General features: G+C 45.3%; 1 protein-coding gene across 4 annotated transcripts in view; it reads left to right on the forward strand.

Moving 5' to 3' along the window:
- The first annotated feature begins 4,973 nt into the window (after positions 1-4,973).
- The window catches only part of ZNF608 (zinc finger protein 608), an 82,362-nt gene continuing 72,699 nt past the window's right edge, over positions 4,974-14,636 (forward strand). Inside the window, exons 1-2 of one of the 4 annotated variants that reach the window (XM_077171264.1) lie at positions 4,974-5,470; positions 8,580-9,626. In XM_077171264.1, coding sequence (XP_077027379.1) covers positions 8,742-9,626 — 885 coding nt within the window. In that variant the 5' untranslated portion in view covers positions 4,974-5,470; positions 8,580-8,741. Of the gene's footprint in view, positions 5,471-5,869; positions 6,014-6,451; positions 7,619-8,579; positions 9,627-14,636 lie in introns of those variants that run through there. The other 3 variants (XM_077171265.1, XM_054652312.2, XM_077171263.1) reach the window with 3 other exon arrangements.

Here is a 14,636-nt window from a genome sequence, read left to right on the forward strand (position 1 = left end):
GAACCTTGGATAGCTGTTAATTTACAGAATAGAAAAGACTTACTGGGTCATTCAGTCCACTCTAATGCCAACACGGAGTAATTACCCATATTATTTATTTTTAGTGCTCTTTCCAGCCTAATTTTTAAGTTCTATGCTACGGGACTTAGGAACATCTCATTTATTCCTTCTGTATTTATTTCACTGATTAGCACATCACACTGGTAGGATATTTATTTATTTATTTATTTATTTATTTATTTTCAACTGTTGCTTTTCTCTTTTCATCTTTTATTTTTTTTTTTCCTTTCCTTTTTTTTCGTCTTCTACATTTCCCCCCACTTTTTTCAGGTTTGTTCTCTTTTGTTTTCTTTTTTTGTTTTCGTTTCTTTCTTTGTGCTCTCAGAGGGATAGTTTTAATCCTGTTTACTTTTTACATTCTCTGTACTCCCAAATAAATATACATATGCACATAGAGGCTCTTTCATAAATCATTCCATCTACTTGTCAGGTCATTTTTGTTGCTCTTCAATAAACTACATAGCAGCACTTTGATTCCATATAGAAACTATATTTGTATGCTGAAACGTCAGAGACACTGACCTCTAGATTAGGTATCAAACTGAGACTCCTTGTGAATATGCAGATAAATGTAAAAGAGTCTATGGACTGCTCTAAAGAAGAAGGAAACATTGTCAGCATTGCCTCTGGAAAAAAAAAAAAATGGTATCTAACAGAAGTATCTGCCAAGTGTATAATGACTCCTCTGTAGTTTGTATCATCAGTTCCCACACTCTGGTCTATGGATCACTGGCTGTCAGCAATGCTGTAATAAATTACCCACAACTAATCTGCAGAGCCAGTAGTTTGTGCACATCAACTGAAAGTTCGCCCATAATACTGTGGGATGTTCTGAAAGTTCTAAGGACGCGCTATCCGAAAATTTTCGAACCAATACAATTTCCGGTGCACTGCTTTCAAGTCTTGTTATGAGAAAACTTTTATGCACAAAACGTTGTACAGGAGAGAAACGCCACTCATTGTTTACGTAATTAGTCTGACAAGTAAATGCTGATGAGAAATGGATTTTTGCCCTCTGGTGCAAGTTGAAGAGAAAGAGAACGATGGGTTTATCTTTACAGACACGCTGTCGATAATGCCGAGATTGGCGGTACGGACCCGTACCCTTGCTCCTGCAACACCGAACACGGGAACAAAGGGAGAAGTGGAGACAGACTGAATGAGGGGAGGCAATTAAGGCTTTGCTGATAATGACAGTAGGCCTAGGTGGCATTACTGCAGCTCATCTCGGCAAGTTTAACCCCGGCGCTGCCAGCGGCGCCGGGCCCGCCCTGCTTCCCTCAGGCGGAGAGCCACCGCTCCCCCGTCAGCTCCCCCGGGGCCCGCGCGTGGGGCCCCCGCCCCGCGCGCCGCCGGCCAATGGCGAGCCGCGAAAGCGATTTCTCGCGCGCTGATTGGGCGCCGCCCGCTCAGCGCTCGGGGAGCGGGCAGCGCGCGGGGCCCGCGGCCGCGGAGGGGCGGGAAGGCGCCTCTCTCCCCTCACGGCTGCGGCCCGCCCGGGGCAGCGGAACCGGCCGCGCGGGCCCTCCGCCAAACAAAGAGACCTTCGACGGCGATCTTCGTAGCGTGTGCGATGCATATGTCTGGCAAGGTTAAAACAAAACAAAACCGACAAAAAACGAAAAACCCTCCCAAAAAAACAAAACAAACAAAAAAATCCGGACAGGGACCAGGATGGGTGAATGGTGATCTCTTGGTATTATTAGCAGTCCACAGCTGCACCAATTAAGTACCGATTTCCTATTTTAGACAATCATCACTAATTTATTGGCCTTTTGTCTGTCTTGTAAAATGCGCAGAAATACAAAGTTGTAATCTAATTTGGAGAGCAGGTAGAAATTAAGGCGGAAAAGTCACTAAATCATACAGCGAGCCCTGGCCGCTTTTTGAAATACCGACATTCTTAACCTGCCAAGACAATGTGAGTTCAGTGGTCCTTTTGCATCCACTCATGGGAATCGGCTGCTGCAGATGCGCCCACGGGCCGGCAAGCAGTCTTGCTCTAATTTCTGCCACAGAAATGGGTAAATAAAACCCTGCTTTGGCAACCATGTGGTATGCTGGGCAGGCTTCTTCCCTATAGACTCATACACAAATGCCAGGAGGGAATGGGGCGAGAGGGGAGGTTCCCCTCCGAAATTTGTAATTTAAGGAGGTTTTTAAGGATACTTTACCCATCAGTTGGTCTCTGTAGTTAGTAACCCTCTGTGGCTGGCTCTTCCCCTGACCATTACTTTCAAAAATTAAAATGATGGTGTAAGGCAGATAAAGCAGAGGCATTTTTGTAATCTCTCCCAGTGACTGCTCCTTGGCTAGTTAACAGACCATCTATTCAGAAGCAATTTTCTTTGGGCTGAAATTATGTGCTGACCGTAGCAGATCACTTCCCATAACACCCCTTCCCCCACCCAAGGCTAAATACAAACCGTCTCCTACTCACTGTATAATAATGTGAAAATGACTGTAATTTTGCAGACGAGAAGCAGCCCAAAGTGAAACGTGTCTAAACAGAGGTCGATACTGAAAAATTCAGGGTCATTACCTAAATCTGAAAAATACATACTGTAAGGAAACAGGAATAGTGATCCACGACTAAGTAGACCAAGAGCTTGGTGTTGCTGATCTTCAAATTTTGCTAACCAGTGAGTGACATTCACTCAAGAGCTACCCCCGGGGAAACTGTGATTTTCGGTACCTTGTGACATTATGCATGCCCCATCCTCCACAAATTGCTCGTGCTGGGCATAAGTGTCCCCTCCCTGGGGGGAGGGTGCCAGTGTCCAGCCGTGTCCGCTGCCACACCGGCTGGGAAGTGGCCGCTCACAGGTGATTATCCCTGCGTTGTCCCAACACCCGGGCGGGCAGGGATGTGTTCACTGTTCACACCTCAGTTGTGTTTGTGCTGTACACATGCCATGAGGTGTTTTTTGTTTTGTTTTGTTGGGGTTTTTTTTTGTTTGTTTGTTTTGTTTGTTTGTTTGCTTTCTTCCTTCCCTCCCCTTTGTAATGGCTTAAACATTTAATGTGATCAAGGGCCTCCTTGACAATGAACATATCCCTGCTAATAAACCCTTCATTATGAGCCCTTGAAGGGTAAGTATTTTTACACAGGAGAAACGGAGCAGTCTCAGACCGGGCAGCCTCAAGGCCTCCCAAGGTAGCCTATGTTAGTGACCCCAATGTCCGCGGCGTGAGGGACTCACAGGACCTGGAGGGCAGCCTTTTCTCCTGGGGCGCCTGGCTACGGTGACCATAGCGCGGACGAGTGCCACGCCACGGGCGGTTTTTACCCCCACTAGTCCTGTTTCACCTTCCGCAAAGCCCGCGCAGCAAAGCCGGGTCTGGGGGGGTTTGCTCCTCTGGTACCTCTCAACTAATCTCCCCTTTCATTGGGAAGCCTGCAACGCGGGCACGCTGACCTGCGTGATTTGCTCAGCTGGACGAAATCCAAAGAGGTATTTTGTCACCCTGTCATGGGTGTGCAGGACATCGTAAATGCCACGCTTTGACTTCTTGCCGGAAATCTTGACTTGGGCGTAGCGTACGTTTGGCAAGAAAAACATCCCGTATCGATTTTCACAGGGAGATCAGTCCCAGCGAGATCAAGGGGAAGAGGAAGGGGGAAAAAAGTCAAAGAGAGGGAAAACGGAAAAAAAAAGAAAAAAGAAAAGAGTAGATGGTGCTTAAGGATATTAAAAGGAGCATGGTGTTTGCGGGGCGAGTGCCCCCCACCTCCCGACCCTCCCGTGCCCGCGGGCGGCCGCCGCCGCCGCCCCCATCCCACCCCCGCCGTCCGCGAAGGGTTAAACGCAATTTAACGCAGTGGTGTAGCATAATGGCTCCCAACGTAAACAAAAGGAATGATTAAGGGGGATATTTTCGAGCTACACAAAGCCCGATAGGGAAGATTTGTGTTACTAATTCCTGTGAAAGGATGTTCACGTGGTAGTTAGAGGGTCGCTGGCATTCACACTTCAGTGCGTGCGGCAGTAAATCAGCAGTCTGGAAACAAAAGGGTTATTTTCTGCTCCCCTTCCTTCCGAAAAAGAGGAAGAAAAAAAAAAAAGGAAGAAAAAAATAATAAAACCCGACCTGTCTAACTTAAGCCATATTGTAAAAATGAACATGTAATAAAATACATGAGGAGCTGTAAAAGTGAATGCAAGAAAGAGGGCTGATCGAGAGTGGAGCAGCACCTCGGTGACCCCCAAGCAGAGCTGGGGGTGCTGTCCTACCCTGAGCCTCCCCTCAGCCCCTTCCTCCAGACACTGTTTGCTTTTCTCCTCCACTAAGCACGAAAATAATCGCACATGTGTATCAGCAACCCTCTCTCGCTGGCTTCAAGCTGTTATAATTTTGAATGAGGGGGCATTTAAAAATTATGACTGAGATTCTAAATTGCCTCTTTGAAACCGGCACAGTAAAATCATTCATCATGGCTTCGAAAACTGCCCTGAAATTAAATTAAAACGAAATAAGGGAGTCTTCCTCCCGACGTGTGAGTCTTGGCAGAGCTACACTCCACCTTGGTTTTCTATTTTTTCCCTTCCCCTCCTCCCTCTCTCTTTTCTTCTTTTTTTTTTTTTTTTCTTTCCCTTCCCTCATTTATTTTCCTCTCCCTCAGCTTTAAATGTTATGTAGGATAATTGAAATGGGAAACACGATTTTGTATCTGGCTGCAGCAAGGAGGCTCGGTGTAGGCTGCGGGCTGCAGAGCGGGGGGCTGCGTGCGTGTGCGTGCGAGTGCAGAACGTCTGAGTGAGTGTACAATGCGTGCGGAGGTGGGGGTGGGCTGGTGCGAGGGTACCGGGCGGGGGTGCGGGGCTGAGGGTGCGGGGCGGGGTGCAGCGTGTGCGGGGCCGCAAGGCGCGAGTGCGAGCGGGTGCCGGGGGTGTGAGCGAGCGAGCGGGTGCGTGTTTGTGTCTCTCGCCCTCGCCGGCAGGCAGGAGGAGCGGCGGGCCAATGGCAGGGCCCGGTTTCATAAAAGCTGGGTGCTGATTGGCCGGCAGGGAAAGGGCATCGCGAACAAAGAAAAGTCCCTCTCAGGTACCGCGCGGAGTGAGGCTCCCACTCCCCCGCCTCGGCCGCTGCTGTGGGGGCAGCGCCCCTGTCCCCTGTGCCTGTGTGTCAGCCTGTGAGGGGACAGACACACATGCCGGGTTTGCCTTCTCTGCCCAGTTTTTATTTTATTTTCGTTTATTTTTTTCTTTTATTTTTTGTCGGTGTTGTTTTAATTTTGTTTCTAGAAAGAAAGAAAGGAAGGTTCATGATATCTGGTGCTCTCTTCCTCCAAACACAATAAATCTGTTGAAGACATTAGATTTTTTTTTTCCTAAAATAAAAAGCGGCTGCAACAAAAACACACTCAATGCAGTTAGAAGGAAAAGGTCAACTCGATCCAATACAGACCGTAAGTACGGTTGCGTGGTGTGTCTATAGCACTTAGAGGGGATTTTCTTTTTTTTCTCTGCAAACGGGAGTGTTAAAGAGTTTTGGGAGTTGAGATAACTAGGGTTCTTGGGGATTTTTAAAGGAGGAAGAAAACCCCAAAACAATCCCACAAACAGGGTGAGTTATTTGATGGAAGTAAGAGGGTGAAAGCACTGTAGCCACACAAATCATACTTGACGGTGCACTTGGGGGGCGTTAAAGCGTAGTGCCTTTTTGGGTTTTAACTAACCCAGGGTGGGGGAGGAGGGGGAATAAAAGTGACACCATTACAGCCAAGTCTGCATTGCTTCCCCGCCCCCCCGGGCCCCGAGAGCACTGCGCTCGTTAGCAGGAGCGATGGGGCACCGACAGACCGGGAGGCACCTCGCATGTCACACCGAGACACCAGAAACGCGAGGCTGGAACCGGGGGACGGGGGTGGGATCGTCCCTCGGCGGCTGCCCGCTTCCATCGCCGTCTCGGTTCTGCCTGCCGTGAGGCGCAGGGAAGGGAAAGCCCTGAGGTAAACGGGCCCCCCCCACCCGGGGAGGTGACGGGGGGCTCGGCGAGGCGTTCCTGGGGGGCACTCCGGGACTCCAGCCGAGGCGGCGGGCCGGCGGCGCGGGGCCGGGGCAGGGCGCGGCCCGCCCCGGCGGGTGTGTGAGGGGCGGCCCCGGCCCCGCTCGGCAGCGGCGGCGGCCAATGGCGCCCGGCGGCGTCACGTGACGCGGGCGGCGAGCCCGCCGCTCCTCCCCCTCCCCCCGCCCTCCCGCCACCGGCAATTCATTACGGCTTTTAGCTTCCCATCGCCGGCTAATTAAAAATACTAAGCTAAAGCTCCGAGACCGTCTGACTCGGGGAGGGGGGAGGGAGGCATAGAGAAGGGGGAGGGGGTGATAACGGTAGACTGCGAGGTTTGCTGAGACAATAAGGTGGGAGCGATCTGTCCTGACAAAAAGGTCGTCTGCTTTATCTCCTCGGACTCTAATTACTGAATTACTTACCGCATGACTGACTAGCCCAAGCTCACGGGTTTTTCGTTGTTATTATTTTTTTTTTCCCCCAAGACAGCCATTCGAAACTGATACGTGCCTATGCTGGTGGTTTGCCTTTTTTTTTTTTTTTTCTTTTTCCTAATTCCTATTTTTAAAAAGCGCTGATCTAAGGCTGGTGGGGGAGGGACGGACAGACGAACGGACGGGGACAGGCACCCCCCTCCCCGAAATCTTACCCCTGGGAAAATTTAGTTCGTTTGAGAGTACGCAGTCCTTCCTCCACTCCCACAAAATGTTTTGATAATCGGTTTATCAGATCAGTGATTCCCCCCTCCCGCTCCTCCTCCTCTTCCTCGCCCCCCCTCTTCCCCCTCCCCCCGCCTCCCCCGCCCGTTTCCCCTCAAGTTACTTCAAGAAATCAGATCTGTCAGGACGGGCGAAAAAAATGCCACTTCCCAACTAACAGGCGGAATCCAGCCCAGATTTTCAGTCCTTTCTTCTTTTTTTCCTTCCTCCCTTTCACTAATTTATCCCGATGTTAGCACATTCTGTCTTGTAACACCCGGGCGCCTGTAGGTTTGTTTCGTGGGATCATTACTTACTGATCGGGATGGCTCCCAGGTCCGGGGCTGAAGACGGAGTGTGAAGTTGGGGAAACATTTTTTTTTTCTTTCTTTTTTTTTTTTTCTTTCTTTTTTTCTTCTTTTTTTTTTTCTTTTTTTTTTTTTCTTTTTAATATTACTGTGGTGTTTATTACCTCTCGGTGCTTATTCAGGAAAAGCAAACAAACAAAAATCTGGTCCTTGATGCTTCACTTCTGAATGTAAAATATTACCTCCCAGCTCGTAAAGTTGTGAGGCACAGCATTTTTTTTTTTTGCTTTTTTTGCTTCTTTTTCTTTAAGCAAGAACGAAAAAAACCTAGACAAACAAACAAAAAAATGGACTTCTGATCCGTGTGCCAAAGTAGGGGGAGATATGTTATTGACCGATTTATACTGGCTGAGATGATACTTGCTTTCTACTTCTTGATCACTTGCTCTTTAAGTAAAATGAGGCACAGAGTTGTTGCTGAGACGAGTGGGAACAGCATTTTGATTTGCTGGTTTAATTAAAAATGATAAAGGATTAAAGGTAAGCATTATGCGTATATATGTATAAATATTTCGGCAGTCGACTGTAAAAGGGAGAGATCCCTTTAAAAATCGTTTTAACTAAGCTTTGTCAAACACACACTCATTTGCGGTCACTGAGGCCACCTTGGTGCAGATCACTTAAAGTGTATGTCTTAATCAGTTTCCTGTACAGTCAGTAATACTATATTTAACAGACCTAACAATTGTGTGACCTAGGAATACATTAGAGCTGCTTTTAGAACTGTTATCTTAAGGATATTTTTTTAAAGGAATGAGAATTTTTATTTATTCTCACTTGTTTTTTTGTTTTTTTTTTTTTTAATTTTAACCTATGGATTTTAGTATTTTCCAGTAAACATTTGAGTTTGTAGGCTGTTGTTTTTAACAGAAGGTGTATTGTGGCCGGGAAAATGAGGTTTCCCACTTCCCTTAGCACTCTCCTCCCCCGCCCCCCCAAGAGATTAAGTGGAAGGGGGGTAAAAGATAATACAGGAGAGTCGCAAAACTTCAATGGTCTGGTTTAAAAAAAGCCACAAAATCCATGGAATGCACTGAAGAGTGAATCCGTGTCCTTCCTTTTCTGCCTAGGTGGTGGTCCAAGGGGTTAGATTACAACATGTGCTCCAACAGCTAGGCACCACTTCTCTGACTGTATTTCCTGAACTTTGTAGATTTAAATAATATAGATAATTTTTTTCTTCCTTTTTTATTCTTCCTTTTTTTTTCTTCTTCTTTTTTATGGACATGGCTCTTAAAGAGAGGTTGTGGATGTTGGTATACAAGTAGATTAAAAGTGCTCATTATAAAAACACTACAGCCACTGTCTCTGGCTTAACAAACTTAAGAACGTGGCAATGCTGAATGTTTTTGCTCCCCCCTACCTTACCCCCTCTTTATTGAGTGACGTTATATTGTGGTAACACCCAGACAGAAATACTTGACTATTTCCCTCCTCACAGGACAACGTGGATGTGGACTGCAGGTTGTGAGCCTAGACACACCTAGGGGAGGGAGACAAGAAGAGTTGAACTTAAGAGAGAGCCCAACGGAGATAAACGAATGTCCCCACATCTCCAAAGAAAAGTTCATCGGATTTTTACTCTAGAGATCTTATCTTCAGGATGTCATTGAACACTTCCACTGCAGGAAAAGGTGTGGATCCAAGCGCAGTTGACACTTATGACAGTGGCGATGATTGGGAAATCGGTGTTGGGAATTTAATAATCGATTTGGACGCCGACTTAGAGAAGGACAGACAGAAATTTGAGATGAATAATTCTAATACCACCAGCAGCAGCAACACCAGCTCCAAGGATTGCGGGGGTCTGGCTTCCAGTGGGGTTAATGCTACCTCAGCCTTAGCTGATGGCCTAAAATTCGCTTCTGTTCAGCCCTCTGCTCCCCAGGGGAATTCCTCTCACAAAGAGACTAGCAAATCAAAAGTGAAAAGGAGTAAAACTTCTAAGGATGCTAATAAATCTCTGCCTTCTGCTGCCTTGTATGGGATTCCTGAGATCAGCAGTGCTGGCAAAAGGCAGGAAGTCCAAGGGCGCCCTGGAGAGGCAACTGGCATGAATTCAGCACTGGGTCAAAGTGTGAGCAGTAACCCAAACGGCAATAATAACAACACCAGCAACACCACCACCGTTGCCTCTTGTGGGAAAAACAAAGAGGAGAAACCAGGTAAAGCCCCAGGCAGCAGGGGCTCCAAGCGGGATAAGGATGCAGGAAAATCCAGGAAGGACAAGCAGCATGACCTGCAGCAGGGCCACCCCAATGGCAGTGGGGGTGGCAATAACCAAATTCCCTCTGGGCACCTCTATGGCTTCGGGGCCAAGGGAGGCAGTGGTGGAAGCAGCAGCCCCTTCCACTGCACCTCCTCTGCTGTGGGGGAGGTGAGCAAAAGTACCCCGGATTCAGGGTTAATGGGGAACTCTGTGTTGGTAAAGAAAGAAGAGGAGGAGGAGGAGAGCCACAGGCGAATCAAGAAATTGAAAACAGAAAAGGTAGGACAAAGCTCCTCTCCACCTCTTCTGTGTTTTCCCATGTCTATAATAAGTGTCCCATGAGTGTATGTCTGGTTCCTCTGTCCTCTCTGCTGTGATTTGTGACATGCGTGTGTCCTTCCTCCTTCCCTTAAAAAAAAAACCAAACCAACAAAACCAACCCAGAGACCTCTTCCCTACATGGAAGATGCCATGTTTCCAGCGTGCTGCTCTTACTTGTGATTTCGTCTCCTGTCATCAGACCTGCAGAACCTTTCTGTTTTGTCTGTTCGTTTTAATTGCACTTGTCCAGAAGGAGAAACGCAGAGATGACCCTGACCGAGCTGCCCCCAATTTTAGCAGAGAGCAGCAGTACCAGTGGGATGGCATGTGTTCACAGGCTGGGGCTGCAGAGCTCAGGCTGCAGGCGCAGCAGGTCTTGTATGTGCTGACTCTTCCAAAACTTCAGCAGGCATTCATGGCCATTCCTCTCCCAAAGTCTAAAGAAACCCCTCTCCCTTTCTCTGACCCTCTGCCTAGAGCTGGGATTGTGCTTGGGGAGGGAACAGGAGCTGTGGGCAGAGACCGGGGCTCTGCCGTTGCGCTTCGTGGAGACGCGGGATGTTTATTGTGTTGGGGGCTTCCGTGGCACTGTAGCCCAGAGGCCCCAGAAGCTGGTGTAGCGACTGGGAGGAAGGAGCCAGCAGACAGGCAGTGCCTCTTGTCTTCCTGGAAGGAGGATGCTGGGAGAAGGGAAATGCACCTTGTGCTGAGAATTATGTGTGCAAAACAGCTTTTGGAACAGAGTGGAGCAGTTTGTCTCCTGTCTGGAGGAGTTTTCCTCTCTGAGCCATGCTGGCTCTTGGATTTGAAGTGCTTGTTTGTTGAGAGGTTGAAATGCTGTGAAAGAAATCAGATGAGAGTGTGTGGTTTTATTTCTTTCCATTTTGGATGCTTTCTGTATGAATAGATGGCCGCTACTCTATTATTTGGGAAAGGTGGAGTGAGACATCGTTGTCTTTGTCAACTGCTGGTTCAAGGATGTTCTGGTGTTGGTGGGAGTTCTGTCCCGTCCCTAGGGCAGAAGCCATCTTCTGGGGGACCAGAGGGCGAATGTTGGCCCAGGATTACAAGTATGGTAAATTCTACAGGTTGTTAAACAAAGGGAACCTGCTCTGCTTGAAAAATAAAGCCAACCAACACCCTCCAGATAAACAATCTCGGGGTGTTAGTACTGTGACTGTATTGTCAGCTGTTTGTCCTAAATTACCTGCTTTTACAACTTCCCCGAGTGAACATTGCAATGGGGAGATTTTCGGGAAGGTGTTAACTGTATGGTCTGCAATGTCTGGGAGGGCTGAAGGTCTCAGGGAGCGGGAAGTTATGTCTTCTTACAACTGGCTACCAGCTTTTTGTATTTCAGTCATGAAGTTTTTGTAATATGAAGTCGACTGGAGGATTAGATTTAGGTGTTTGTGATAGCAGATATTTGTTAGTACTGGAAGATAATTCCAAGGGATTTGTTCAAGGCAAGGAACAAATTAAATTTTATATTGTATGCGTATTATTGCTTTTAAGATACCATATCTATGGATGAATTTGAATGAGCCTTATGACCTTGTCTAAATGCAGATGAGAAAACCAGATTGCTATGTAATTCCTGTGTATATGTTTGCATTTTGATTTATGAAAAGTGCTGTTCATGGCAGAAAGGTGTCCAAAAATGTCATGGTCTCTTTATTATCTTAGTACAGTAGGCATTTACTTCTGTTGCCAATAGTCTTCAAATTGCAGTTCTCTAATCTGTTTTAACTATCTAGATAAATTGCCCTAATCCGGTCTTCACAATGGCTGTGGTTAAAGAGTCAGAGCCATTTGATTGGATTCAGTGGCTGCCTGGAATGTGGGAGGTACTGCCCTTTTGCAACCCCCTTAGCCTTTTAATCTCTCAGCCAAATGTTCACATTCAACAATTTTGTTTAGCTGGCAATCTGAACATTTCAGTATCTCAAAGGCTGCTGCCATGGCAACGGAGATTAGAGGGTGGTGTGGTTTCTCCCGTTTTTGTGTTCTTTCAACTCTCTAGTCACACAGGAAATTGTATGAAGAATCTATATACGTGCGAGTAATCTTATGTGCAATGTAAATGGGATGGCATGCAAATTCAGAGCAAACACGTATGGAGGAGTTCAGCGTCAGTGGCACACTCTGTGTGTTGTAGATGTCGCTCCAGGAGGAGGTCTGGAGCTTGCATTTCCAGCAACAGCCGCTGCTGTTGGCACACACCGACTTTAATACAGGCTCTGCACACCAGAGTCGTGCAGCCTTGGCCATTGTCTGGCACAATGGTGTGCTTGCTTGCTATCTCAAGTAAAGTCCCTTAGCGTTTTTCTTAGCCAAGAATGTTCCTAATAATAATAATAAAAATAATAATGATGTAGCTTGTTGCTGATAATGGCTGATATTCTTTAAGTCCAGCCAGTGGCAACATTAGCAACATTCGAGTGTTTTATGTTTGTTGTTCTGCTTTTTTTTTTTTGCTTTTTTTTCCCCCAAATGATTAATCCTCATTGGAAAGCATTCTTTAAAGGCTTAAGATGGTTGAAGGGTTATTGCTTTGACTGTTTATATGCTAGAACACATATGCCATACTTGCACGAAGCAACTTGCATCTGTAGATAAATACATAATTTGCAGCCTGCATGTTGAAATCAATGTGCAGTTGTCTTACTGTTGTGCAAGGCATGCCTCATGAATTTGGAGGTTTCCTTTTAGAATAGATGAGTTCATGACTGCTGATTAAAAATCTACATGTTTTTATATGTGGTGTGGAATATAATACTGCATTTGTTTACTATTTGTGAAAATCTTGGAGCAGATTCCCAGGAGTTGTAGTCACTGTTTAGCTTTCACAGCATGCCTCATTCTATTTTTAGTCTATTTATTATGTTTCCTTGCTGCAGAAAGTCATGTAAAACATGATAAATTGGATCTTACGAAGCCTAATTAAATCAATGACTGTGTTCTGCTGGCTCTTTTATGCAGAAACCACAAGTATGTTGTAAAAGTCGCCACTCCCCTAATATGTGGATAAAGTCAAAGTGTGCAGTCCATTTTGTGGCTAAGCCAACAGTGACATGTCTGAATAAGTAGCTTTGACAGGTAGGCTAACCACTCCCAAGATTTTTGGTGTTAAAACCTGTCTCCATTTTCCATTTCTTATCCATACTGTTTTTAGCACAGTTGCTGACTGTTTGTCAGCATGAGCTCTTCATCTGTTCCAGCTAACATATTTTGGTTTTTAACAGCTGTTACATTGAAAATTGTTCAGAATAGCTACAAAATTTGCTTTGTATGCATTGTGAGGAGATTTTGGAATTAATTCAGTCATAATTTACTCTGAGATACAGGAAAACTTCATTTTGTTTGTGAAAAACAGTATGTTTACATGGAATTAATGCAGAAGATACAAAGCTGTAATCAGAAGGGTTTAGTTACAGTTCTAAATGTATCAGTCTAGCGATACTCCAGGATGGGATTTTTCCCTTTTTTTTAGCTTAGTGCTTCTCATGAAGACTGCATTTCACATTTGAAAGTTGTCTTTAGCAAATTAGCCAACAATTAAATGTTGGCTAGTATTATTTATTTTATCTTCACTTTCCTTGTTGTGTTTTAGCGTTAGGATTTGATAGTGTTTTGTATGCCATCAGGAATCTCTGGGTGAATTTTACCTATTGATGTAAATAATTTAAGTACATGCTTTGATTAATGATGTTATGGAGATATGCTCTTCATGTACTTTTCTTGCTGGCCTTGTGTGTAGTTTATTCACTGTGAAATAAAAGGGCAGGGAGGTCACTTGCTGTAATTAAAGAACAAAGTCTATTGTTGTTTGACAGCAAACTGTTTTGAAAGCTACATAAGGGATTTAGCTGTTAAAAACATTGATAAGTATGGGTGTCTAACAATAAGCACAGCTCAAGGTTCTTAAAGTTCTGTAGTGCTGTCTAGTAGTGTGACGGTGCTTTTTGAGCTGGGTGAAGAGGTGTTGCCCTTTGGCCGAGGAAAGCTTTCAGTGTGAACCTGCTGACCTCTGCCAATATGTATGACCAGATCTTCTATTGAATTCCTGTGCAAAGCAAGAGTTAGTGTAGCACAATGGAGGCTGCTCTAGAGCATCTATCAAACAAAGCAAGGAAGCTGATAACCATATTCGGAACTACAGGAAAAATATTTCACTTTGGGCATTAGTAATTTTACAATTTTAATAACTTCATAAATACCCAGTAAAGAGGAAAGGATTGATTGTCCAGATGTCATGAGGTTAACCGTGTTCTCCATGTTAAAGGGCTTTCCTGCAAGACTGTTTTAATTATAGCTATATAAAGACTTGTTTTTCCAAAGTAGCATTTTATAGTCCAATAAATAAAATGTATGTTAAAAGTGCTAAGCAAAATCTCCCGTAACCATAGAGGTGTTCAATAACCAGATTCAAGTAACATGGACAGTACCATCTGTTTCTAGTTTTCAGCATAAGGCCAGGAATTGAAAAGCTGAGATTTGCTCGTATTTTTCTGACTCTCTTTTTTTAATTATTATTATCATTATTTTAAAAAGTTCACCTGGCACTTTATAGAAGCTTTCTGAAATGCAATAATACAGGAGAGACTGTGAAAACACATGTTCGTACATACAGTTAACCAGTTCCACTTTCATTTAAAGAGGTTTCCAGAAGTTCAGTCATTGAAGAATTTATAATAGTGAATCACCTCCTGCCGGCAAACACAATAAGGGTCAGTTCTTCAAAGGTCTTGCTATTGAGGTAGAACCTGATTTACTCTGTCTTTCCTTACGAAGTAAAATGAAGGGGGGGAAAAAACCTACAACCTCCCAACAACAACAACCAAAAAAACCCACCCCAGCCTCTCAAAGGATAACTTTAGCAAGGTCTTATCAGGCACCTAATTGCATACGATAAAACCATTGACTAAAATTTTCCATGCAGACTTTGCTGCTCTTCAGAGAAGTGTT

This window comes from Agelaius phoeniceus, chromosome Z, assembly GCF_051311805.1.
Source record: "Agelaius phoeniceus isolate bAgePho1 chromosome Z, bAgePho1.hap1, whole genome shotgun sequence".
NCBI classification, from domain to species: Eukaryota; Metazoa; Chordata; class Aves; order Passeriformes; family Icteridae; genus Agelaius; species Agelaius phoeniceus.